The sequence below is a fragment of the Pteronotus mesoamericanus genome, unplaced genomic scaffold (assembly GCF_021234165.1).
Source record: "Pteronotus mesoamericanus isolate MK-2021 breed Mesoamerican mustached bat unplaced genomic scaffold, CSHL_Meso_final contig_20, whole genome shotgun sequence".
NCBI classification, from domain to species: domain Eukaryota; kingdom Metazoa; phylum Chordata; class Mammalia; order Chiroptera; family Mormoopidae; genus Pteronotus; species Pteronotus mesoamericanus.
Window position 1 is genome coordinate 6,724,672 of NW_026555085.1, and position 25,383 is coordinate 6,750,054.

General features: G+C 49.6%; 1 protein-coding gene across 1 annotated transcript; it reads left to right on the plus strand.

The window, feature by feature from the left end:
* The first annotated feature begins 1,059 nt into the window (after positions 1-1,059).
* Positions 1,060-25,383, plus strand: RAB44 (RAB44, member RAS oncogene family). The gene is made up of 13 exons (XM_054568724.1): positions 1,060-1,287; positions 8,602-8,713; positions 10,425-10,599; positions 11,883-12,029; positions 12,600-12,690; positions 13,107-13,202; positions 15,090-15,277; positions 15,838-17,309; positions 20,171-20,252; positions 21,316-21,430; positions 22,472-22,573; positions 24,085-24,161; positions 25,293-25,383. The coding sequence occupies exons 1-13, from the start codon at positions 1,081-1,083 to the stop codon at positions 25,381-25,383; spliced, it is 2,955 nt and encodes a 984-aa protein (XP_054424699.1). The 5' UTR covers positions 1,060-1,080.

The following is a 25,383-nucleotide window of genomic DNA, read 5'->3' on the forward strand; positions in this document are numbered from 1 at the left end:
TCCTGTGTACCCCAGACTTAGTCCCTCCAGGGCAGGCCCCCGACTGCCCCTTCCAAACTCCAGCCTCCCTTTCTTCTGCCCTGGGGCCTCACCGGGACAAAGCCTTATCCATTAAAGTCTTTGTTAATTGACTGACTGACCTTAGACCATCAGTGAGAGATGAAGGGACCCTAGTTCATGAATTGGACAACCCTTACCTGAGTACCTACTATGGGCCAAGGATCTGCTGGAAAAAACGTGAACCAAGGTGCACAGTGACATCCATAAGGGAGCCCAGGGCATCATGGAACCACAGACAAGGGGATGTTGAACCCTACTTGAAATTGGGGATGGATGCAGGGAAGGCTTGGAGGAGGCTGACTCTAATCTGAGGGAGAGAGAGGTCTCAGCTAAGTGAGGGGCTAGAGAGTCAGGGAGGTTGGGACAAAGGGAGCAAGGGTGGGAGGAATCTGGCCTCCTAGGAGTGAGGAGTGATTGAGGGGGCTGCTGTGGACTGCGAGGGGTGTGGCAGGGGAGGGAAGGATGGGCACATCCCACAAGCCCACCATGGGGGAGCTCCGGATTCCTTGGTGGGTGTGTGGAAAGAGTAGTGAAAGGGTATTGACGGAGGAGGTACCCGTGGTGGGATCCCCTCCCACAAGGTGAGGTGTGAGGAAATGAGCTGGAGGAGCAGCAGGAGAGACAGCTTACAAGGTGCTTCCGGTCTTCAGACAGAAGGACTCTGGACGACCCTGTGTAACCATCCCCAAGCCCTAAACAGAACCTATCGCGCAGGGGGCTCTTTCATATAACATCCAGAGAAAGCTGGTCAGTTGGCGTGAGATCTGAAGATGAGGGCACGTGGATAGCTCAGGGAAGAGCATTCCAGGCAGAGGGAACAGAAAGGGCAAAGGCCCTGAGCAGGGTGGGCTGGAGGCCATGAGATCAGAGAAGCCAGCAGGGGTCCAATCAGACAGGGCTGCATCACCCAAGGTGGCTTTTCTCCAGGGGTAACAGGAAGCCATGGGGAGATTTCGGCAGGGATGACTGTGCAGCAGCCCATTGCCCCCTCACCATTCTTGGTCCCCAGGCCGAAGCAGCATGGAGACTGGACAGAGAGTGGCCCGAAAAGCCCGGAGATTGGGTTCCAGCCGCCGGAGGCAGATGCGAGAGCCCACTGATGGCCAGGATGCCCCTGTGGCTCCAGAGCCAGAGTCCTGGTCCTCCCAGGCAGCTGCAGAACTGCAGAGCTTCTTCCACGCCTGTGGTGCCATGGAGAGGGGCTTTGTCACCCGCAAGGACCTGGAGGTGAGTTGAAGACCACTGAATCCCTTTTTAAGACTTGCCACCCTGGGAATGCAGGGCTTGCTGCTTTGTCCTCTTCCTCTCATCTAAACTTTGATCTCAGAAAAGGCCAGGAATTTGTTTATACTAATGTGTAAATGGCTGATAAGGCTCTATGTGTCCCTCTCTTTCAGAAACATTTACACTTAAAAATTTATATACATATACATATTTTTAGAGAGAGAGGAAGAGAGAGAGAAATAGTGAAATAAGAGAGAAACATTGATTAGCGGCTGCACACACATGCTCTGACTGGGGATTGAACCAACAACCTAGGTATGTGCCCTGATCAGGAGTTGAACCCATGACCTTTCAGAGTACAAGACACCCCTCCAGTCAACTGAGTCGCACTGGCGAGGGAAGAAACATTTACACTTTAACAAAGGAAATGATTTTAAGCCAAAGAAGTAACTTGCAAATGATATAATTCTAGGCCCACTGAGCAGGAAAATTTATCTTAGGGAGCAGTCAGAGGTCTGGAAATCAAATCATGTTGATGACTATAAGCTTGAAAGACAGATAAGAGCAGCCATGGTTGTGTGTCCCACTAAGGAGTCTTAGGCTCTGGCCTAGGTTGAATTGACTGGTTTTCCTTCGGTTTTTCCTCGCTCTCTGCAAAGGGCCTGTGTGTGTTGCTAGTCTCTTTCTGGTACTGCTTCAAGCTCCAGATTTTGTCCTTCTCCCAGCAAAGCTGACCTTTCTTATAGTCCAGCCTCAAGGCCACAACAAGGTATGAACGGTTGATATTAAAATATAATTTTCAAAAGGGTTAAAAAAAAGCTTTCAAGTAAATATAATATCAGCATTTATCAAAGGTCTTACCTAACTATTATTGTTATTAATTTTTGAGGGAATCAGTTAGATGTTATGATGGGTTTAAAGCACATTTTAGCCTTGGCTGGTGTGGCTCAGTTGGTTGGAGCAGTGTCCTGTACACAGGTCTTGGGTTCAATTCCTGGTCAGGGCACAAACAGAGGTTGGAGGTTTGATCTCCATTCGGGGCATGTACAAGAAGAAAACCAATCGGTGTTTCTCTCTCACATTGATGTTGCTGTCTGTCTGTCTGTTTGTCTGTCTCCCCCTTCCTCTCTCTATAAAAACAATGGAAAAATGTCCCTGGGTGAGGAATGAATGAATGAATAGAAAGAATTTGAGAAGCTAGGATTTTTGTAGGTGATATGACAGAAGAGTGTTATAAGATTGTTTAGTTCAATTTTAAAAATGACTCATGTCCAACATGCTATAAATCTTTGGAGTTATCTGTTCTGCTAGGAAAAATTATTTTCATCTCTCCTGGACAAAAATTTACAAGTTAACAAGTACCTTCAGAAAGTCTGGGACTTTCAATTTAAGGTAAATAAAGGGATGACCTAAGTGCATTTTTCTAGTCTATACCCTGCTTGAAAGGATGTGCCACCTACCTTATTTCCAAGTCTCAGACTTCAGAAATCTCTGTTATTTGCCCTGCTGTCTAGAGTGACCGTCTGTCTCAGTATGCCTGGGTTGGAAGGGCATCTGGGTTGGATGTGGCACTTTCAGTGCTAAAGCTGGCCACCCTATGTCTATCCTAAGGCCAGGAAACCAACCCAAGACTCTCTTCCCACCAGCTTTTACCCACAGCCCCTATAAATGTAAGGGACTTCCTCTCTTTTTAAGGTTCCCATTTTCTAAGGTCTGTCCCCTGCCCAGGAATGGCTTCCTTGTCACCTTGTTCCTAAGAGGGCTTTGCAGGCGTTGACTCCTGTTCCTTGCAGAGGACTTGTCAGACCTGATTGAATGAGAATCATTCTCCAATATGACACTGCAGTTACACAACTGATTTATCTAGCTGTATCTCGGCAAAAAGGAGGACAGATTTTTACTGGACCTGTGTAAGTGACTGTGTTGCCATGGAAAGTAAGGAGATTTGGTAAAAGGATTGGTTTCTGAACTGGGGTCGGGGGTTGGTAAGAGTCAGATACCATTTAATATGTTTAGATTCAGTTTACCAAAGCTGTAATCTACTAAACTGAAGGTTAGAGACAGCTCAAGAAGACAGAGAAAGAACTTTCTCACAGATCCACAAAAACAGAACAATAAAAACAATACCAACTATATTCCCAACGCAAACCGCAATGAGGCTTCCTTGAGCCATTTATTCAGTTCCATGGAATTAATCCTTGTTCTGCTGGATCTTGCGTGAGCTGGCTGCTTCTGAACTCAAAAGAGTCCTGCAAATTGTCAGCCCTCCAGCTCAGTCTGAAGGGTGGTTAATGTCAGCTCAGCGTCCTGTCCCCAAGCGAAGCACCAGTAGTTCAGAGAGCCTGGTGCAGTCCTTTTCCACAGGCTTTCAGCCTGTCCTCGGTGAAAGGTACAAACTGTGGCCTGCAGCTTTTAGCGGAGCCTTCAGGCAAAGTAGAAACTTATTTAGTAATGAGACATAACGATTTCATAAAGGTTTGACCAGTGTTTCCCCTGGAGACAAGGATGTATTATGAATAGCAAAGGCATTGAGAAATCTCCATGGCCACCCCATAAAGCATGCAACTTCTGAAATAGTTCTATTAATAGCATTTTACCTATGTAAATTTTGCCTAGGAAAGGATGAATATCTTTTCTAAGTTGACAATTCTTCCTATGATTCTCTTCTGTTTTGCATCCAAACTGTACTTAAGATCAGATCTTGTTACAGATTAAAGCTTCAGTTTTTATTTTTTATACTTATCAAATATTACATTATTTTTCTTTATTGATAATGATCAACTTGTTGAAGCAGGTGTTAAACACAACTGTATTAATTAATCTCAATAAACTTAAAAATATACTTTTAAATATGTCTATTTATCACATTTATATATATATATATCATATCTTTATCCAGTCATCCATTGATGGACATTTAGGTCATTTCTGTGTCTTGGCTATTGTAAATAATGCTGCAATGAACTTGAGAGAGCATATATCTTTTCAAATTAGTGTTTTTATTTTTTTCAGATAAATACCCTGATGTGAAATTGCTAGATCATACAGTAGTTTTATTTTTAATTTTTTGAGGAACCGCTATACTGTTTTCCAGAGTATCTGCACCAATTCATAATCCCCCCACAAGTGCACAGGGGTTGTTCCCTTCTCTCCACATCCTCACCAACACTTGTTATTTCTTGCTGATGATGCTCTCATAATAAGGTGAATTATTTAATGAATATAGAGGAAGATATCCCGAAGGGTTTTTTCCCCTAAACTTACTATCTGATATTGGGAAGGCAGTATCAAAAGAGCTATTAAAGAAGTTTGGCCACTAGATTAAGATAGGATCACGAGAGCCTGAGAAATAGTACTTGGTTACCTATTTAATCAAAGTGACAATAACATACAATATTTTGAAACAGACATAGAGGAAGTAACACCATTGTAAGGCTATTTAGCTCTTTCATATAAGAGAGGTACCTTGGATTTTTTTCCTTTGGGAAAAATTAGAAAATGATAAAGCCAAAACATAGCAGAGAGATTTATTCTGTTGAGAAATGGGATCGGTTATCTGGGCAACTTACACAGAAGACAAATAATAACCTCTCTTTAACCCTTGTTAAGAGCTCTAAAACCAATTTATCATTTTAATAGAGATGGAGCCCAATTCTAGTTTTGCATTAATATAACACATGGCAGTAAAAATTTCACAAGTTTTATTTTCAATTTATTTTTAAACCCATCAAAACTGAGGCAAATTTCGCAAAATGTCAAAATTTCATAGCTTATTTTCAGACTCAGGTATTATAAATCAAGGCAAATAAGATTCCCCTTCAGCAAATCCCCTGGAACTCTCTACACCCATTCAGGTTTTGCCTTTTATATTTTTTCATGTTCTGGAACAACCAGACACTTAAAGACAAAACCACTTCCTTTGACCCTTGGAAAGCAAAAACACATCCCATTTTTCTTGCAGACACAGTGGATTTCTCTGTCACTATTCCTAGTACCTCAGACACTTGTAGTGACTATAACTTTTAACCAAAGTAATTAACCTCCATTTCACAGAATGAACTGGGGGGTAAATAATTGTGAACTGTTTGTAGTATATAAGCATTTCAGTAGACTAGCAAAGCTCACAAGTACACATAACATGACTTTGTCATCCTACGTATCCCTCGCACAACTTTAAAAAAATGGTGACGAAATATACCTAACATAAAACTTACCATTTTAACCACTTTTATGCGTACACAGATATTAAATGATTCACATTGTTATGCAATCATCACCCCCATCCACATCCAGAACCTCTTCATCTTCCCCAGCTGAAACTCTATACCCACTAACCAATAACACCCATTCTCCTATCTCCCCAATTCTACTTTCTATCTCTATGATTTGACTACTGTAGGTCCCTCAGATAAGTGGAATCATACAGCACAGTATTTGCCTGTTTGTGGCTGGCTCATTTCACTTAGCGTAATGTCTTCAAGGTTCATCCATGTTGGAGTGTATGTCAGAATTTCCTTCCTTTTTAAAGGCTGAATAATATTTCATTGTATGCATCTACCACATTTCATCTATTTGAGTTGCTTCCATCTTTTAGCTGTTGTGAATATTGTTGCTACGGATGTGAGTGTACAAATATCTACTTGGGTTTCTGCTTTCACTTGCACAATTATTTGAAGTGCCCAAAATTAATTTACTCATTAACATAACCTAAAGATATAGCTGCTCTCCAGCACATAAAAACAAGAAGCAAAAAGATATAAACTTAAAATTATGCTTGGCATTTAAAGTTTCAGTGTTATATTTTAGTTAATTAAGTTAATATTAATTCAGGTTTTTCAAGTTACTAAAGATCTTCCAAATCGTGTTTAAAGTGACATACTACAAAATATAAGAACTGTTAGCATAAAATTTGTTAGAATAATGAATCAATTCAATTGAACACAAATTTAAATTTTTATAATCTTAAATTATGTACAGATAATTTGACCAATAAGACACAATAAGAAGTGTAGGGCATTCAGATCAATTCGTTTCCTTACAAAAACCAAATCCAGATGTTATAAAAAATAAAATGTATATTTGTATTATACTTTCTAAAAAACTGTATTTTGTTGCTCATGCTATTACAGTTGTCCCAATTTTTTCCCCTTTGCTCTCCTCCACCCAGTAACCCCCACGCCCCCTGGCAACCCCCCATCCTTTGTTCATGTCCATGTGTCATGCATATAGGTCCGTTGGCTACTCCATTTCCTGCACTGTACTTTATATACCCATGGCTGTTCTGTAACTATTTGTACTTCTTAATCCCCTCGCCTTTCACCCATTCTCCCCCACAACGCCCTCCCATCTGGCAACCATCAAAATGCTCTCTATCTATGATTGTCTCTGTTCTTCTTCTTTGCTTAATTTGTTTTTTAGATTCAATTATTGATAGATATGTATTTATTGCAATTTTACTGTTCATAGTTTTGAACCTCTTTTTCTTAGATAAATCCCTTTAACATTTCATATAATATTGGTTTGGTGATGATAAACTCCTTTAATTTTTTTCTTGTCTGGGAAGTGCTTTGTCTGCCCTTCGGTTCTAAATGATAGCTTTGCTGGATAGAGCAATTTAGGCTGTACGTCCCTGCTTTTCGTGACTTTGAATTTTTCTTGCCAATCCTTTCTAGTTTGCAAAATTTCTTCTGAGGAATCAGCTGACAGTCTTATGGGAACTCCCCTGTAGGTAACTGCTTTTCTCTTGCTGCTTTTAAGGGTCTCTCTTTGTCTTTAACATTTGTCATTTTAATTACAGTGTGTCTTGGAGTGGGCATCTTTGAGTACATCTTGTCTGAGACTCTCTGTACTTCCTGGACTTGCATGTCTATTTCCTTCACCAAATTAGGGAAGTTTTATTTCATTATTTTTCAAATAGATTTCCAATTTCTTGCTCTTCCTCTTCTCCTCTGGCACCCCTATGATGCAAATATCGGAACGCTTGAAGTTGCCCCAGAGGCTGCTTATAGTTTCTGGCTCCTTACAAGTTTTCTGAGCTAATAATTTATTGTAAGAGGGACTGAAAAAAATTAGCACATTTAAAGCATTCTTTATTTTCTGTGACTTGGGGAAACATTAGATCTATGCAAGCACTTATTTGTCTCTATAAACCAATCAATGCAGAACCCCCAGAAGAGACATAGGACTCTAAACTATTAATACCCTCCAGATGTAGAAAGCTATTTCACATGCATAATAAGAGTTAAAGGCCTTTCTGAATTACAGACATGTAGACACACAGACATAGAGGGAGCCTGGCTTTATTTCTGTAACTCCAGACATAGATCAAAAGTCAACACAGAAACAAAAAAAAAACTCACCAGTCCAGATCTCAAAGAGCTGTTCTCCTTCCCAGTGGGTACAAAATTCTTAACTAATTGGAGGTCACACGCAGAAAAACAAACAGTACCACCAACAACAAAAGATTAGCAAATCAGATTTTCTGTTGTTTTTCAAGGGTTTCCATCATGTAGGCCAAAGACATCACGGAACAATCAGTCCATGAAATCATTGCTGCCACCAAAAACCAGAACACAAATTCAGCAAAAAGAAAAAGAAAAAAAAAACCCTAGAAAAATAAAGTCAGCAAAGTTAATGTTCTGTTACACTTAGGATTCCCTCCAAGCACCGATAAGGCACTGGGTTCACTTCTCCCCAATGCAGTTTACTTGGCTCTGACAGCTGAGTCCACTGGGACATCTCCATTGAACCTCCAAAACTGTAAATAAATCCATAAATATTTGGGATTATCTGTTCCATCAGATGAAAATTATTTACATCTCTCCTGGACAAAACCTACATGTCAACCTGTGACTTTATTTAGTCTGGGACCTCTCATCAGCCCCATGGGGTGAATTAGGTACATTCCTACAGCCTAGATGATGCTCAGGTGGCTTTTGCACCTGCAGAATACTGAAAGGATGTGCTGTCCACCTTTTGGGCTTATTTTCAAGTTCCAGATAATTTTTGGACACCGATAAACACAGTCTGAGGAGGATTCATTACTGTCCTCTGTTAGGGTCCTAAAGGGATGAGATTCAGAGCAGGTAATTGCTGATGTTGGATGGAGGAAGGGAAAAGGTATGGAGGAGGTTCAAGGCTCTGTCTCACATGGGACCCGGGAGTCTCAGGGGCAGGCTCTGGCTCAGGTAGGCTATGGGACCCCGGAATTGGGGTGGGGGACGTGCGGGTGGCTGAAGACAAACACCTTCTGTTTTTTGAGGGTGGCCCAGAGCCTTCACTAGTGGGAACAGCACCCAACCTACTCCTTCCTTGCAGGTGGCCAAGTTCAGCTTCCTGAGCGGTGAGGAGGAGCCGGAGATGATCTTTGACTGGGTGGATGTGGAGCGGAAGGGACACCTCTCCCTTGAAGAATTCAGTTCTGGGCTCAGTATGTCTATCCCGGGAGGGCCCCTGGGGGCTTGCTGCACAGCCAGGCATCCCATGCATTGTGCCCGGCATGGGGCAAGGCTCGGCTGACAGCAAAGGCAACAGTGACATCTTACCAACCAGGGGACCATCACACACCGTGAGAGAGTTCAGGCTGTGGATGATAATCCTGATCACTGTGGAGATGAGAACACTAAGCCGCGGTGGGAAGGAGGATGGTTTGGGCCTTAAGACTCTAGCCCAGGGGGTCTGATCACCTCCTCTTCCACCAGCCAGAGCAGTTCATTGGCTGGGGGATCCCCTGAGCATTCCCCTCCTCTAACGAGGCCTCCAGGCTTGCTTTCTGATGCCTCCCTTGTTTTCTCCCCAGCAAAAGTCTTCCCTTGAGCAAGACGTGAAGCACCTCCCATTCTTGAGACCATGGGCCTTGTTTCTTTCTGAGGAAGTTCACATTCTGGTGTTGGTTAAGGGAATTTTTGGTCCCAGGGAGCAGCAAAGGGTGATATTTAGTGAGTGGGTGCTTCCCAGGCCCTTAGTCCTCACTGGGCAGGGTTACTTCAACACCTGCTCCTTGAGACAGGCCCAATGGACCTGAAGAGAGCAAGACCAGTAGTAAACAGTATTTCCACTGATCCTCTCAATGGGGAAGACCTTCTGGCTCAGGGCATGGAAGGTGTGGTATCTTTGCAGAGACCTTGCAAAGCACAACCCAGCATTGTATTAATGCATACCCGTCTAGAGTTCTCAGGTCTTCTGAGTCCCCACAAGTTTGGGGGACAACAGGGAGGGAGGCCAGGAATCTGCGTTTATAGGGCGAGGCTGCCCAGGAGGTAGTTACTCTGGTTCTGGTGATTGAGAAGCTGGGAGCAAGGAGGAGAAATTGAGGCCTGGAATTGGGGTTGGGGGCAGAGGGAACATTGTTGTCCATGCGCCTCCAAGGGCCATCTCCATGTCTGTATCCAATCATGCCCACCACACCAGGGACTTCCCAATGCCTGTGGGGCAAAATCTAAACCCCTTCCTGTGGCCCACGGGGCAGCACCATCCAGACTCTGCCAACCTCTTGGGCTCGCTCAGTGCCACTTGCATCCTCCAGTGTGCCAATCTGTTTCCTACCACAGGGCCTTTGCATGTGCTGTTCTCTCTGCCTAGAATATGTTTCCCTAGAAATCCACATGGCTTTCTCCTTCTTGTTATTCTTGTCCTAGTTCCAATGGTACTTCCTTGGGGCATTCCTGACTATTCATTCTAAAGTAGCCCCTGTCCAGTCTTTCACTGGAAATTACCCTGTTTATTCCTTTAGTTCACTTAGTAAATTAACTTTTTTTTTTTAAAGTATCCTTTTCAATACTCACTACAATGTCTGTTCTACTAGGGCAAGAATTTTGGCCAATTTTGTCCCCAGTATATAGTAGATGCTCAGTAACTATTCTGGGTGAGTGAAAAATGTGTTCCCCACTGCGGAGCTGCTGTGTGACTTTCAGCAAGTCTTTGGCCTCTCTGGACCATATATGGTCATCTGCAAAGTGAGCACAGTGCCTACCTTCAGTAGATTCCCAAGGTTGATGTGAGGAATGTATGAACATGGCTCTGTATAAAAGTGACCAAAACAGATATAATTATTTCCCCAAGGACTGGAGAAGGGCAAGGTGGGAGGTCAGGGGCTGAGCCCTACCCCACTCTGCTCCTTTCTGTTCCCCTCTGTCCCACAGAGAGAATCTTTGGCTCCAGCCTGAGCACCCACAGGCTCCACAGAAGGAGGCCACTGTCCTCCAAGCGAGGATCTGCGGCCGGCAGCTTCCCGGTGCTGGAGGAGGCTGATGCAGAAGAGAAGGAGGCATTCTTTGCCCTCACGGAGCAGCTGGGGGCTGGCCACTTACTTCCTGAGTAAGACCAGCTGAGTGTGTGTGTGTGTGTGTGCGCGCGCGCGTGTGTGTGTGCGCGCGCGCGCGCGCGCGCGGGGCGGTGGGGGGCGGGGTGAGGCGGGGGGCAGAACAGGCGCTGTCAGTCAGTGTAGGCGAGGACTAGGGACTCGCCTGGACAGAATGCCAAGGTTGGAGGTCACCAGGCAGAGCTGCGTGGGAATTCTGGTTTGGCCACTTGTTAGCTGTGTGACCTGGGACAAGTGGCTTCACCTCTGACCTCTGTTTTCCTGGCTGCAGAGTGAACGTAAAGAGCTGTGGGATAGACAAAGCCATGAGTGGAGATGCCTGCTCAGGGGCGCGGACCCCTTCAGGCCCTCCCTCCTCATCCTGCCCTATACGATCTCTCCTCAGGAGGATTATCAAGCTTGCTGTCAGCCTCCCAAGGGCACTCACATCCTGAGGGTGTCTTTCTTAACCCCCAAAATGGATGATGTCAGGATGGTGATGTCCTGGGTTGGGTGGGTTTGGAGACAGGAGGGCATTTTCTCCAAACTGCCTCAGGCTCTGGATTTGTGAGGTTCACCTGTGTTCAGAGAAGAGGGGCCCTGCTTAAAAATGCCCCTCCCCCACACCCCATCTTCCACCAGGGCTGTCAGAGCCAACAAGGTGAGCGACCTCCCCTGGGGCTCTGTGAGGCAAGCTGCCAGAGGCCCAGTGTTGTGGGACAGGCAGGGTGGGACATAGAGGACAGGCTGGCGGGGCAGGTGTGGTGGGGAGCCATTTACCCACTTGGCAGCTTGACTTGGGCTCAGCCCTCTGGCATCTTTTTGTCTTCACGACTTAATGAAATCCGTGTGAAAGCCAACCCTGTGCCAGGTGCCCAGCGGGTGCTTTCACTGGGTGTGTCTCATTCCCTGGAGAACTTGCTGGGCAGGTATCAGCCTCCCTGTTTTACAAATAAGCCCAGAGAGGGCACGGTACTTCCCAAAGGTCACAGCTAGAGAGAGGGAGAAGGGAGAAGTCAGATGGAAGGTCTGGGCTGTCAGGCTCCCAAGCCCCCCTCTCCACAACTGATCACCAAACTACAGAGACACAAAGTGTTGTCGGGGTTCAGGAAGGGAGCGGGCACATCTGGGAAAGATTCCTGGAGGAGGTGACACTTGATTGCACCTGCAGGGGTCCATAGATTTTTGTAACTCAGGTGCCCAAGTCTCCTGGAGCGCTGCCGTTAATACGGAGGCCTGGGGCTCCCTCGGCTTCCTGGTTCCCCTCACATCTAGTCCCTGGCTCTCCTCCCCTCCCCAGGCCGGCAGAGCTCTGGCAGCTGTGGTGGAAGCTGAGGCAGGAGGAGCCCCAGCTGGCGGGCAACCTGGAGGGCTTCCTGGCCAAGATGACCAGCCGCCTGCAGGAGGCACAGGCAGATAGGGAGGTTCTGGAGCTGACCCTGAGGAAGTGAGTGGGGGCTGGTGGTTCTCGCCCACTCGATGGCTGGCATGTAGTGGCGGCTCTTTACATTTTAGTTGATTCTTAATTGAGTTCTGGAAGAAAGGGTGACTTAGGGAACTTTAGGGAGGAAAGAGTTGGGCCTTTATCGAGAGTGGGAATGTCCAGTGTGTCTTGGAGCAGGGCCACTGTTGCGCCCAACTCCAGGAGCACTGCTCATGCAGATGACAATGTGTGTGGTGACCCTTGGGTTGGCGTGGGCACAGCCCTGCAGGGGGTCTGAGTTATGGAGGTAGGGGGATGGTGACAGCAGGAAGTGGGGACAGAGTGTGAAGCGATATTAGGCCAGGGGAACTAATATCTTGGCGACGGCTACAGGAGTCAGCGTGATGGGATCAAGGTGCCTGACGTCAAGGGCGCATGGGTCGCAGGCTGTTATTGTGATAACTGCGACAGGGGTGATCACTGACCGAGTGAGACAAGCTGTAGGATGAGCTTCAAACCAGGTCCAGACCACCTCTGCTAGCATCAGGGGCCTGGGCACTGACAGGCTGCCTGGCCACCTCCCACCCCTTCCAGGCGGGACTCGGACCATCATCGTGAGGTCCAGCAGCTGTACGAGGAGATGGAGCAGCAGATCCGTCAGGAGAAGCAGCAGTTGCAGGCCGAGGTGGGCTCCCCGGCAGCCTGCCCTCCCCCTGCTCCCCGCCCCGACCCCCCCCCCCACCACGGGACTCCTCTGCCTGCCCGGCCTGGCCTGCTGTGGGGTAGCAGGAAGTTGCTGGGAGTAAACCCTCTCCCTCCCCCGACCAGAGAGACAGAGCGAGGAGTGCCAAGCCCCCTGCCCCTCCCTGCTGGAGCTACCTGTGTCCCCTGGAACCAGTCCTTCTGCTCTCTGGGCCTCAGTTTCCTTGTTGCCAAAATCCAGGTCTGAGCTAGGGGAGTTGTGCTGAGAGCCCTCCTTGCTGAGACCCTGCACCGGGGCCCAGGTGGAGGTGAAATGTGGGGTGGGGGGGTCTTAGACCCGGCAGCCTGGCTGGGTCTTAGATTCTGCAATGCAGGGTCTGAGGCCCCTCTGCTTCCCAGAGTGAGTCTCGGGACCTGGCCCTCAGCTCCCAGATGCAGGAGGTCCTGGAGGCCAAGGAGCGCGAGGTGCAGCAGCTGGCTGAGGGCCAGAAGGAGGTGAGTGGCGGGGCCTCCCGGGAGCCCAGTTTCTGAAGATTCACAGACTCTGACACCCGTCCTCTGAGGATGCCCTGGGCTGGTTGGGCTCCCATATGAGAGAGGCCCCTTGGGAAAGAGGTGTCGTGGGCCCTTTTCTGAGATGAGGCCAGGTAGAGTAATGGGAACACTGGGTCAAGAGCCAGAAGGCCTAGGTTCAAATCCCTGTGGTTCCAATGAAGAGCCATGCAAACTTGAGGAAATAACTTTCCCTGTCTTGGCTTTAGTTTCTCCATCTGTAAAATGGGACCAGCCACACCAACTGCACCTGCAAAGCTGGTGTGTAAAATGAGGTAATAAAGGGGAAGCGCTGTGAAACAGGAAAGTGCTGGGCAAACACGAAGTCTCAATGCTGGGGAGGCTTGGCGGCGGGGTGGTGTCCAGCTCTCATCCCCATTGCCAGCTGAGTGACCTGGGCAGGTTTTCAACCTCCCTGAGCCTTGGCTTCCTCATCAGAGATGTGGGGTTTAGAATTCTTGCCTTAGAAAACGGCTGTGATGATTAGAGGTACTAAGCGGTACGAGGAGGGCCTGGATGGGGCTGGTGCTTTGTACATCACAGTCGTTACTGTCTCCGAATCTGGCCTGGCTTTCTGGTCAGCGTATCTGCTGCCCTGACCCCTCAGGTCTGGAAGCCTCTGGTCACTTCCAGCTGGCGCTGTGGCTAAAAGTCTTTCCGTCTGAGCCCCTGCCCCACTGCCTCTTCCTTCCTCAACCTCCAAACCACTGACCTCAGTAAAACCACCATCTGTGGTAACCAGGACACCAGCACCCCTTCAGCACTGGGTAGGTTCCCAGAGCCTTCCCTGCCGTTGCCTTGGCTGTCCCTGTCGCCTGGTCTAGTCCTCCCGACCTGGGTTGGCCTCGCAGGTGCCTCTGAAGCAGCTGCTCTTTGGAAACAGTTAGGCCCCTTCTGCTGAGGGAGGTGGTCAGACTTTCCACGAGGGGCCATTTTGTCTTGTCCCCTGTGGACCTGGAGCTCTTCCCCAGGCACTCCATTCCTTCACCCAACTACTATTTAGGACACACCTACTGCATACCAGGCACAGTTCTAGGTTCTGACAAACATGACAGACAAGCCTCTGCCCATGGAGCTATCGTTCAGTCAGGGAGACGATGATAGCATTAAGCAATATGTTAGGTAACATGTTAGGTAACAGAAGTGCTAAGGAGAACAAAGTAAAGCAGGGCGGGGGGATAGAAGGGTTTTGATAGGGGTGTCAAGGAAGGCCTCACTGAGGCGATGATATTGGAGCAGTGACCTGAAGGAGGTGAGGGGTGGGCCATGTGAGTGCCAGGGAACCTTGAGTGCCAGCGCCCCGAGGTAGGCATGTGCTGTGAATGTTCCAGGAGCAGCAAGGAGCTCTGCGGGCTGGAGTGGAGGGAGGGGAGAGTTGGTGAGGGAGCAGGTCCGTGGTGTAACCGGGGTCGAGGGGGAATCTGTGCAGGGCCCCGGAGGCCATTGTGAGGGCTTTGCCTCCCACCCCGCACGGTCAGGCAGCTCTCCCTCTCCAAGCCATGGGACTTACTGCTGCCTCAGGAGCTCCCCGCAGACCCAGCGGGGCTCAGAGGTGAGCAGCCATGGAGGAGCTTTGAGCAGAGGAGGCTGTGACCCCATTTATGCTTCTCACATACTTCCCTCTCTCCTCTCTACCGCGACAATTCAAATGTCTCTCCTGGGTGGGAGGTCATGGAGCTAATTAGGCCCGTGAGTGGTAACCCCTCCAATCCTGTTTTAAGCCGGCTCTCCAGAAGCCTGCAGTCTGTGCCCCACAGTGGCCTTGGGAGGCTGTTTGTTGCCCTGGGGGGCAGCTAGGCTTCTCTCCTCCTCACCGTCCACCTCCTGCAGCTGGAGGCCAAGCTGCGCCACCTCAGCAGCACGCACCAGGAGGCCAACGTGGAGAACCGGCAGCTCCGGGAGGCCCAGCACGACTTGGCTGGGCAGCTGGAGGAAGTGCGGGAACAACTGCAGGTGACCAAGGGGCAGCTGAACATCACCAGGAGCTACGTGTCCTGGCAGATGGAGGAGGAACCAAGGCAAGCGGTGCCACCTTGGGCTGGGGTAGACACCAGGGGCTTCTTGGAAGAGAGGAGGGAAGCTCTGAGTCCTCTGAGGCTCTGGTCAGCCCCCCAGAACACATAGTGCCCCTCTGTATACCTCACAACAACATTGCCGGGCTGAGGTTATCATGCCCATTTCTCAGACAAGGACACTGAGGAACAGAGAGGGAAAGGTCATGTGCCCAAGATCACACAACTGGGATTCAAACACATGAACACACACACAGGTCCTGTGCAGTGCTAGATCCCAGGTAGGCATTCACTCTGGCTGTTACAGCTCGGGGGAGTGGGATGGGCCAAAATGGTCAGGGAAGGCTTCCTGGAGGGGGTAGATCTTCACACAGGCCTTGAAGGATGAGCAGGATTACATGAGCGGGGAAGCGGGAAGTGCATGCCCGGTGAGAAGAGCTCCCTGAGCAAAGACCGGGAGGGAGGGCCAGCCGTGAGGTGTGCAACGGACAGTGAGGGAGGGAGGCGGGATTGGCGTGACACCTACCTGCCCCTCCCCTGACCTGGGCTCCCCGCACCCTTTCTAGTGTCCCCAGAGCAGGTGAGGAGAAGGCTCCTGACCCTCAAGTAGCCTCCCCTGAAGAGGAGCCGCTGCCCGGACTGTTTGGGAACGACGACGACTGGGACCAGCTCCTGAGCGGCTTCAACAGCCCCCCGCACGGAGCCCTGCAGCTGTGCTGGAGCCCACCTCCAACCCCCAAAGCCTCCTCAGCTCCCCAGACACCCCGAGTTGTCAGGCAGATCTCCATCTCAGAGCCCCATGGTTTCCTGTTTGGTCAGGAGCCATCTTCAGATGCGAAGGAGGCTCCAAGGAGTCCCCCTGGGGTGTTTTCCAGGGCCCAGGAAGGAAAAGAAGTGGACCCAGATGGGCAGGCCCTCAGTCCAGAGCGGCCTGTTGAGCTTCACAGTGAGCAACCTAAGGAGGAGTCAGAGGCTGGCCCTGAAGCCCACTTCCTCTGGGGCCTCCCCAGGGCCCTGAGTGGGGAGTCAGGGAGCCTGGTGGCATCTGCACTCAAAGTGCTTATTCCTTTGGAGGACGGAAGCCCTCTCCAGGTGGCCTCTCCCCCTTCTGAGGCGCCCACAGGGCCCAGCAAACAGTTCCAGGCCTCCTACCCAGATGATAAGGACTCCTGGACTGGGCCTGTCCTAGCCCAGCCACCCAGGCAGAGAGAGGCCCTCCATCAGGACCACCCCGCCGCTGGGTCTGAGCCAGGACTGGCGTCCCCAGGAGCAGGAGTCCTCACAGCAGGGCTGGCCAAGCCCTCCCAGGGTCTGGGACGTATGACTCAGGCTCCCACAGAGGGATCAGAGCAGGGCGGGCTGGGCCCAGATGTGCAGGAGAGTCATCTTGGGGAACTAAGGGAAGCTCATAGCCAGGTCCAGCCAGATGAGCTGCTTGCCCTCCCCCAGCAGCGCCTGGAAGAGGAGCCCAGGGCTGAGGAGTGGAAGCAGGCGGGCCAAGGAGGGCAAGGCCTCAGTTCAGAGCAGCCCAGTGAGGCTCAGGGCCTGAGAACTGGGCATTCAGAACAGCCCCAGCGAGATTCCCTGCCTACTCCTCTCCCACGTGACACACTGCAGGCTCAGGCTGAGGCTGAAGCCCCTGCTCCTGGAAAACCATCACCTCCGAGGGGGTCTCCTGCTAGGGGGGCTCAGCCTAAGGTTGAAACAGCGCCCCCGCAGCCCACAAAAACCCTGCCCTCTGTGGCCGTCCTGGAAGCCCAACCTGGACCTCCACCCGCAACTGCTCAAACGGAGGGAGGACAAGGGCCTCTACAATCCAGGGAGCCAAGGGCAGAGAACAGGCCTGAAGACCTGGGAATGGACTCTGGGGAGACTGGGCTAAACCCAACCCCAGGGGACCCCACAGACAGCGAGCCTCCAGCCGACCCTGATTACCTCTTCCATGTCATCTTCCTGGGAGACTCCAACGTGGGCAAAACATCCTTCCTGCACCTTCTGCACCAGAACACCTTCACCACTGGGCTGACAGCTACTGTGGGTAAGGGCCCTTCTGGGGAGGAGGGAGAGAACCAGGGGCCCCAGGCAACAAGCCGGAGCAGGCCCCTAGCAAGCCATCCCTGGAGAAGCTGCAGGTTTTGTCCTGGCCACGGGCCCCGCAGCAGATAGTATTTTATATGGGCAAACTCTTAATATTGTACTCATCATCTCTAATTACAAGCAATTTGATTTTTCTTCATTGATCTGATTAGCTTATAATATGCCACATCAATGAAGCACCCTGCAATTTAGGTGCCAGTGCTGGTTGATGATGAACACCCAAAAGTCTCCACCCACATGGCCTGGGGGCAGGCCACTGCAGGGTCCTCACTGGTTGGATGTGGTCATGACCAGCCACAGGCCAGCCAGCCAAGCTCTGGCAGGAAGTTGCCTTGGGCAAGTTGAATGTTTTATTATGTGTAGAGTATGTGTAGAGTATGGTAAGTTAGGAACCTGAGTGCCTGAGTTCAAATCCCGTTCTGCCACTTACTAGCCATATGAACTTGGACACATTATTTAACCCTTCTGAGCCCCTAAATCCTCATCTGCATAATGGAAACAACAGGAGCGCTGACTTTCTAGAGTGGCTTTAAGAGTTAGTTCAGTTAGCATGCATCAAGCTCTTAGAATAATATCTGGCACATTGTAAGTGTCAATAAATATTTGTTATTTTTACTGTTGTTAATATAAGGAAATATTTGATGATGTCTAATTCCGTGTCTCCTGCCAATGAAATGTACAAAAACAGAGTTTCGTCTCCCTAAACGTATTGGGATATGCGGCAACTCGAATGCTGCGTAGAAGCACAGAGAGCAAGCTCATGGGAATGAAGCGGAAACCTGCCTAAGGACGGAGAAGGAGTGATCCACACCTTTGTGTCAGTCAGGGTGCATGCCCAGTGGGGACCAGTGCCAGACCAGTGGGTGAATGACAGCCCATGGGCAAGAGAGGCTCCAGGACAAGTTCTTGAATGTTTCTCTGCTTGAGGATCCCCACCCGAGAAGCCAGTTAAAAATGCGGTCATTGGAAGTGGGGAACCCCCAGCAGGCCTGGCCTGAGGTCGAGCCGGTGTCAGGGCCTGCGGTGCCACCATTACTAATTGCCTAAGCTACTGGTTACTGACCACCTACAATGCACCAGGCATCTTAGAACAGTCCGCCTATAACCGAGGCTCCCCCATTGTTATGTAGTAAGAAGTTTTGAGAAAGTTCAATTAAAAAAAAAACAAAACAGATTGCATAATTGTAAAAAGACAGGGCTAGCCCACACCCACCGTTAGAGAGCTGCGAGTGCCCGAGATCCAGCTGTGTGATCCAGGCCTGTCCTAGTCCCAGCTGTGGTCTCATAATCAGCGGCTATTACCCGTCTGTCTTAACTACCGCTGGGGACAATTCTGGCTTCTCCAGTGAGGAGTATTTGCCCACTCAGGGCCGCCCTGCTCACTCCCATCCCCTCTCACAGAGGATGAGCACTGTGGCCTGTCTGCGTGTGGGCACAGGGCTGGGCGGAGGACCAGGGCCAGAGCCACCTGAGCTATATCTCAATGTGCATTTTTGCCAGGCTTTTCCATATCTATCCTCATTTTTCAGATTAAAAAAACAGGGAATTGAAGACCTGCTTCAGTTTCTTGCTCTAGCGGGTCCCCAGAGTTCACACCCAGCCAGGGTCGCTTGATTTCCAAGCACAAGCCCCCACAGTGGAAGTTTTACCCTCTTTTTGGTTCAGTGTTGCTCTCTCCCTGAGGCTGCTCATGTAAGAGAGCAGATTCCTTGGGATGGAGGAAACATTGTATTACCAACAGTTTATATGGTGATGTTGTAATAACACGTTTTGGGAGACAGCGTGAGGACACAAAGTCTCTGCCAGCTCAAGGCTAATAGGAGAAGACACACCTTTCCAGGCTGCCGTGGGGCCCACCGTGGGCTCTGCAGCTTTAGGGCTCCGTTAGGAAAGGGGGTGGGGAGGGGACAAAGAAGCCCCTCCCCTTCCTCTCCCACCCCCCATAGCTTCCTTTGGAAGTAGAGGTTGGCTGGAAAGTGCATCCCAAAGATTCCCAGCCTCCCTGGGATTCACCATTACCTCCGTATTTCCAGAAAGAGCCTGGAACCATGACCACAGGCAGCGCTGGGGCTGTACAATTCAAGAGGCCAGGGTTCAGAGAGATGAGAATTAATAATGATGATAAAAATGACCACCTCCCAAGCGCCTCCCCACTCCCAGAAACTAGGCTATAAACCTTGCTCATAAGCCATTTAATCTTCTCAATCACCCTGCAACATGGGTCTTTTTAAATTGCCACCTTGCAGATGAGGAAGGGAGGCTCAGAGAGGTGAGGCAATTTGCCTGAGGTCGCACAGCTGGTAGGGTGGCAGAGGGTGGGCACCTCAGCCCAATCAGTCACCTCTGAAGCCAGCGCTCCTTCCATCCTTCCGTCTCCTAAGCTACCTCTCTACCACGCTGTCCAGTTGAAGTGGGAGGATGCGTGCCATAATTAGATTATGAAACAAGTATTATAAAAGTTAAATAATAAAACAGATTTTCCCGACTGGACTGAGGAATAAACTTTGCTGTGCAGTTGGGAAGACACATATGTTAATATAGGTCAAAACAGTGAAAGCTTCCCTGTGTTGGCACGGATGCAGCAAGCACAGTGGGCCCCGTGGGCTGCTCAGGCGAGGCTTTTGGGAAGACATGGGCCCCTGAGTATGGATGGGATTTGGGGAGCAGAAGGGAAGCCCAGCAGCTGAAGGTTTCCATCCCCTGGGGTCGGTGTTGGGGACAGGTGCGTATCTGGGCCAGCCTTGGCAAGAAGTATGGGATGATAACTTAAAAGTAGATCTAACCCTTCTCTGCATGTCCTAGGAGTGGATTATCGGGTCAAAAAACTGCTGGTGGACAACAAGTGCTATGCACTGCAGCTCTGGGACACGGCTGGCCAGGAGAGGTAATGGACGTTGTTTACATTAGTGGCTGAGCCTGGGTGCGAGGGGTGGAGGGCAGCCCCAACCCTGAGGAGTCCGACGTGGGTAACAGGCCACCAACTGCAAAAGAGACATCTGCCCCTGGAGGATTCAGGAGGCTGGGCGCAGGGCAGGGGACGGGGGGTGAGTCAAGGCCCAGGGGGAAGATGGGGCAGCACATCCAGAAGCCCCTCAGCCTGGCAGGACATCTGTGAGGGTCACTCCTCCATGGCCCTCGGGGACAGCCACCCCGTTGCCTGTCCTTCTGAAAACACGGGCCTTCCACTTTCCAGTTAGGCAGCAGTGATCAAAACTTTAAAGGCATTTCTTGCTTGACCCAGCAGTTCTACTTCTACAAATTCCTTCTTCTGATAAACTCATACGTGGTGATGAGCTCAAAGGGACCAAGACAGTTCAAAGCAGCGTTTATATTACAAAGCACTGGAAACAACCTAAATATCATCAATAGCAGACCTGTGAAATAGGTCAGAGTCTATCCACACAATAGAATATTATGAAACCACAAAAAAGACTTGAGGATCCTCTTTATATACCGACAGGGAAATACCTCCAAGGTTTTGACTAGAAAAAACAAAATATAGATTACTAAATACTAATGAGTACAGTGAATATTTTATACTGTACTTGTGTTAATCAGGGCGAAGGGTAGGTGTGTGTATGTGTGTATAGATATGTGTGTATGCATACACATTACCTATAGTCATAAAATACTTCTGGAAAAATATTTAAGAAACTGGTGACCCTGGTTGCCTCTGGGGGTGGGGGACTGAGTGGCTGCAGAATGGGGTGGGAGGCTTTTCACTGGGTGCCCTTTGGTACCTTTTGAAATTTGAGCCATGAGAACTGCTACCTGTTCATCAATAACTACACTGTAAGAAGGAAAGCATATGCACATTCTCTCTGGGAAATAGCCAGAAGCAGGAAAGGTTAATTCTCCCTCTTTGCCAATGGAGCGGCTGAGGCCTCCAGCGGCCGGGGCCAGGGGTGGAGCCCAGAGGCCTGGCCTCACGCAGACTCCCTGGGCAGGTACCACAGCATAACACGGCAGCTGCTCCGCAAGGCTGATGGAGTGGTGCTCATGTACGATGTCACGTCCCAGGAGAGCTTTGCCCACGTGCGCTACTGGGTGGACTGTCTCCAGGTGAGCAGATGGTTGCTGAGGTTTACCCCAGCTTCTGGAGTCAAGAGGGAACTTATATCCTGCCAACTCTGCCTTTTTTCCCAGGATTATAAAGAATACAACAGACAGTTAGGTGACACAGTTCACTGAGGGCATGGGGCTGGATGGGCTGGGAGTAGTGCAAAGGAACCACAACCGCACAGGTATAGCCTCCAAAACAAACTTATTCCTTTATCCTGTGAGCATTTCTTCCCTCCATACAACAGCTCTGTGATGTCTTCTTAACACCTGGGGATAATGCAACTCTAGTACCACTCTAGGGGATAATTCCTCTACACATCTCTAGTTCTTTCCCTTACATACTGAATATATATATGCTGAAATTATGCAGTATGTATTGGCACAACAGAGGGATATGAAGTAAGACATGTCTTCTTTCTAGAACTTTCTAGTCTAGTTGAATAGGTGCAAAAGACGTAGGATGAGGTCATATATAAGGGCAGCTGAGCTCTGGGGTCAGACAGGACCCAACTATCTTACCCCAACTCTGTGACTCTGCACAAGTGACTTAGCCTCTCTGAACTTCAATTTGTCAACTTCTCTCATAGAGTTGTGAGGATTAACTGATATAATTCCCTTCAGCACAGCACGCAGTGTTTAGTAGGCACTCAGTAAACAAAAGCTGTTATTATTATTCTTCATGAAACAATTAGGAAATGAGCTAAGGCATCTTGTGTAATCAAGCGCTGGACTGTTGAGCACAGACAGGAGGAGAGGGGCATGGGCAGGATCAATCCATGGAGGCTTCCTGGGGGAGGTACCTTTGCAGTTAGCCTTGGGAAGAGGGTGACATGTGTGCAGGCAGAGAGGAGGAGCAGCCTGCAGACGGAGGGGAAGTGTCAGGGCGGGAAGGGTGTGGAGTGGGTGTGACTGGGAAGGCGGGCATGTGTCGGGGGAGGAGGCACCCTGACAGTTTCCTGGAGATCAGGGCCAAATTTGCCAGGGCCTGGCCCATGATGGGCACTCAGCATGTGCAGCTGAGGGAACGTGCTCTGTGTGCAGGACTCAGCGTCCGATGGAGTGGTCATCCTTCTCTTGGGAAACAAGATGGATTGTGACAAGGAACGGCAGGTGTCCACTGAGGCTGGGCAGCAACTGGCCGAGGTGAGCAACTGGGTGTCAGCCTCTCCACCAGCCTGGACTGGGCCGACGCCCCCGCCCCTCCGTCTTGCCCAGAGGGCAGGGAGTACATCACCCCAGCCAAAGTCCAGGTCAGAGTGGACGCAACCTGGCCACCTCTGCCTCCCACCCACCTCAGGCTGAGACCCAGGCATGGGTGTGACTGAACCTCACTGCTGAATCTGCAGATCCCCGCCCTGTGTCCTGACCTACATAGAAAATATCTCCAGAGTAAAAAGATTTTTCAAAGCTTCACTTAAAATTCCCAATCAAATCTTAATTTTATCTCTGGTCTCTAATTAACATAACATTCCTTCTAATTTAATCTATTTTAAGACTCAAATTCTTCCCCAGGAAGATTAACATCAAAAGCCCAACCACCAGACAGTGGACACTATTTATTTATGAATAGATTTTGACCACATTCCAGAAGATCTGGAAAATAATAAAGGAAAAGAAAAAAGAATCTACTGCTTGCCTGCCTCGGAACAACTTCTGTCGGCATTTTCACACTGTGCAGCCTTCCCGTTCCTCCTCTCATTTCTCATACTCATGAGGTCATCGCTGTGGCGCCTGCTTGGCGGGAATTTTTTCCTCTTAAAAATAGTACCTCATCTCTTTGACATAGTAATTCCTCTTCTAGCAATTTATCCTGAAAGACACAGAAATAACAATCCCTGGAGAATAACGTAATGGATACCTGTGTGCAGTGTATAATCAGACATGTTTATATGAGGATGTTCTTTACCGTAGTGTTTATAAGGACCAACATTTGACCGCAGTTGGCGGTTAAATTGTGGAGGTTCATGTGAGAGGCTAGCATTTACCATTAAGAATCCTGTCTTGGGAAAATATTTAAGAGTGTGGAAGAAGTGCTTACACTATACTGTGAAGTCAGAAAAGCAGCTGCAGATCTGGGCGCAGGTTAGGCGGGTCCCTGTGAGAGCGCCGACACCTGACTGTGTGGGGCCTGCCAAACCGGCGGTTTCATTGCCTTACCCTAACAGTATGCCGACGTTTAGCCTATCCCTCATCCCCTTGATAAAAGGGTTATATAAAACAGAAAGGACATATATATGCTAACAGGAATGGTTTATATTTTGTACTTTGTTATGCTGTATTTTCTACTATATCCCCCAATTAAATATTTTTGAAATCAAAAAAAGCATAACAAATGGTTTAACAATATTAAGGACATTTCTCCAAGTTGGGACGCAGGCTTCCCACTGTCGCTTTGAAGTCTATAGAATGTTTCCAGGATGTCATCTTTGACACCTTGGCCGGCCAGGGCGGGGAGGCAGTGGGGCAGAGGGGCGAGGCGGGGGACCACGGGCTACGCGGAGATGGGGCTGCCCCACCCTTTGCGGTTGGCCGAGGGACCTACTGGGTGGGACTCTGTCTGATGGCCAGGTTTTGGTGGTGGTGGGGGAGGGGCTGCTGCCTCTACCCTAGTAGTCTCCTCCAAGGCACCCACACTCTCTCTGTCTGGCCTGCAGGAGCTGGGGATCTCCTTTGGAGAGTGTAGCGCTTTCCTGGGTCACAACATCCTGGAGCCCATGGTGAACCTGGCCAGGTGAGTGCCACCCTGCCCCTTCCCACCCTAGAATCCTCTGGGCAGCCTTCAGCCAACTGGTGCAGGAAGCACCCATGAAACTGCAGGGCTCCACCAGTGTGGGCAAGGAGGGAGCGCTGTGCGGGGAGTCTCCTGACTCCAGCACTACCAGACCCCCTAGCTGCGTCACCTCCCAAAAGCCATGTCCTCTTTCTAAGCCTCAGTTTTTCTTATCCATAAAGTGTTTCCAGCCTTCCAGTGACTTCCACTGGATTTAGAATAAAATCCAAATGCCTCACAATGTCCTACGATGTCTCCAGGCCCATCTCCCCAGTCCCTGTGCGTGCACACACACAAATGTGCACACTGCACACAACACGTGCACACACTGGTCCACATGCAACACGTGCACACACTACACACACTCACTAAGCTTCAGCCACTCAGAGGGACCCTCCCTAGCCACTTCCCCTCCCGCCACTGTTGTGCTCGCAGGTGTCTGTTGGTGTCCTTCAAAGCCCTTCGGAGCATGTCGTAATTACCATGCCTTTGTCTGTTTTCTTGTGGCTGTCGGCCTTCTCCCCTAGACTCCCCTGGCCCTAGACTGTAGATCCTGGAGGGCAGGGCCAGGTGTGTTTTGTTTAGTCCCTCCCCCCACACCTGGGACCTGGCAACTACTATGTGCTCAATAAATGAATGTAATGAGTAAGAAGAAGGGGTATCAGACTAGATGACCGCTAAACTCCTTTGACAAAGTGACTACAGTGACTCCTTAACCTGTAAGCCTGCTCAGTCACGATGCCCTTTGGCAAAAAAACTGCTCAAAGACTTCCCTTTGCTTTAGTGTAGTAGCCCAAGTTTCTTCCAGGCCCACAGAATCCTGAATCCCTGCTGCCCCCAAGGCTTCTTTCTGGCCATTCAGCTCTTGGACTCTGATTTACAAGTACCCAGCACATAGTAAATATATTGCAAATGAATGAATGAGTGAATGAATGAGTGGTCTCTGTGGCCCCATTTTTCTGGGGCCACTTGGAATATAGGGTGGGGGCAGAGCAGGTAGGAGAGAGGAAGCCCCTCCGCTGTACTCACGGGCCCCTCCCTGCTGCCCCTGGGAGTGAGAGAGAGGACTGATGCCTGGGTGTGGTCATGCAGGTCACTCAAGAAGCAAGAGGACCGCCTGAAGGGCTCGCTGGTGGAGGTGGTCCCTGAGAAGCCCCCAAAGAAAGCTGGCTGTTGCTCCTGA

Coding starts and splice junctions, on each gene's coding strand:
- RAB44 (XM_054568724.1), top strand. CDS start 1,081: ATGGAGACTGGACAGAGAGTGGCCCGAAAAGCCCGGAGATTGGGTTCC. Junction 21,431..22,471: donor ACTGGGTGGACTGTCTCCAG/GTGAGCAGATGG, acceptor CTCTGTGTGCAG/GACTCAGCGTCCGATGGAGT. Junction 22,574..24,084: donor CTGGGCAGCAACTGGCCGAG/GTGAGCAACTGG, acceptor TCTGGCCTGCAG/GAGCTGGGGATCTCCTTTGG.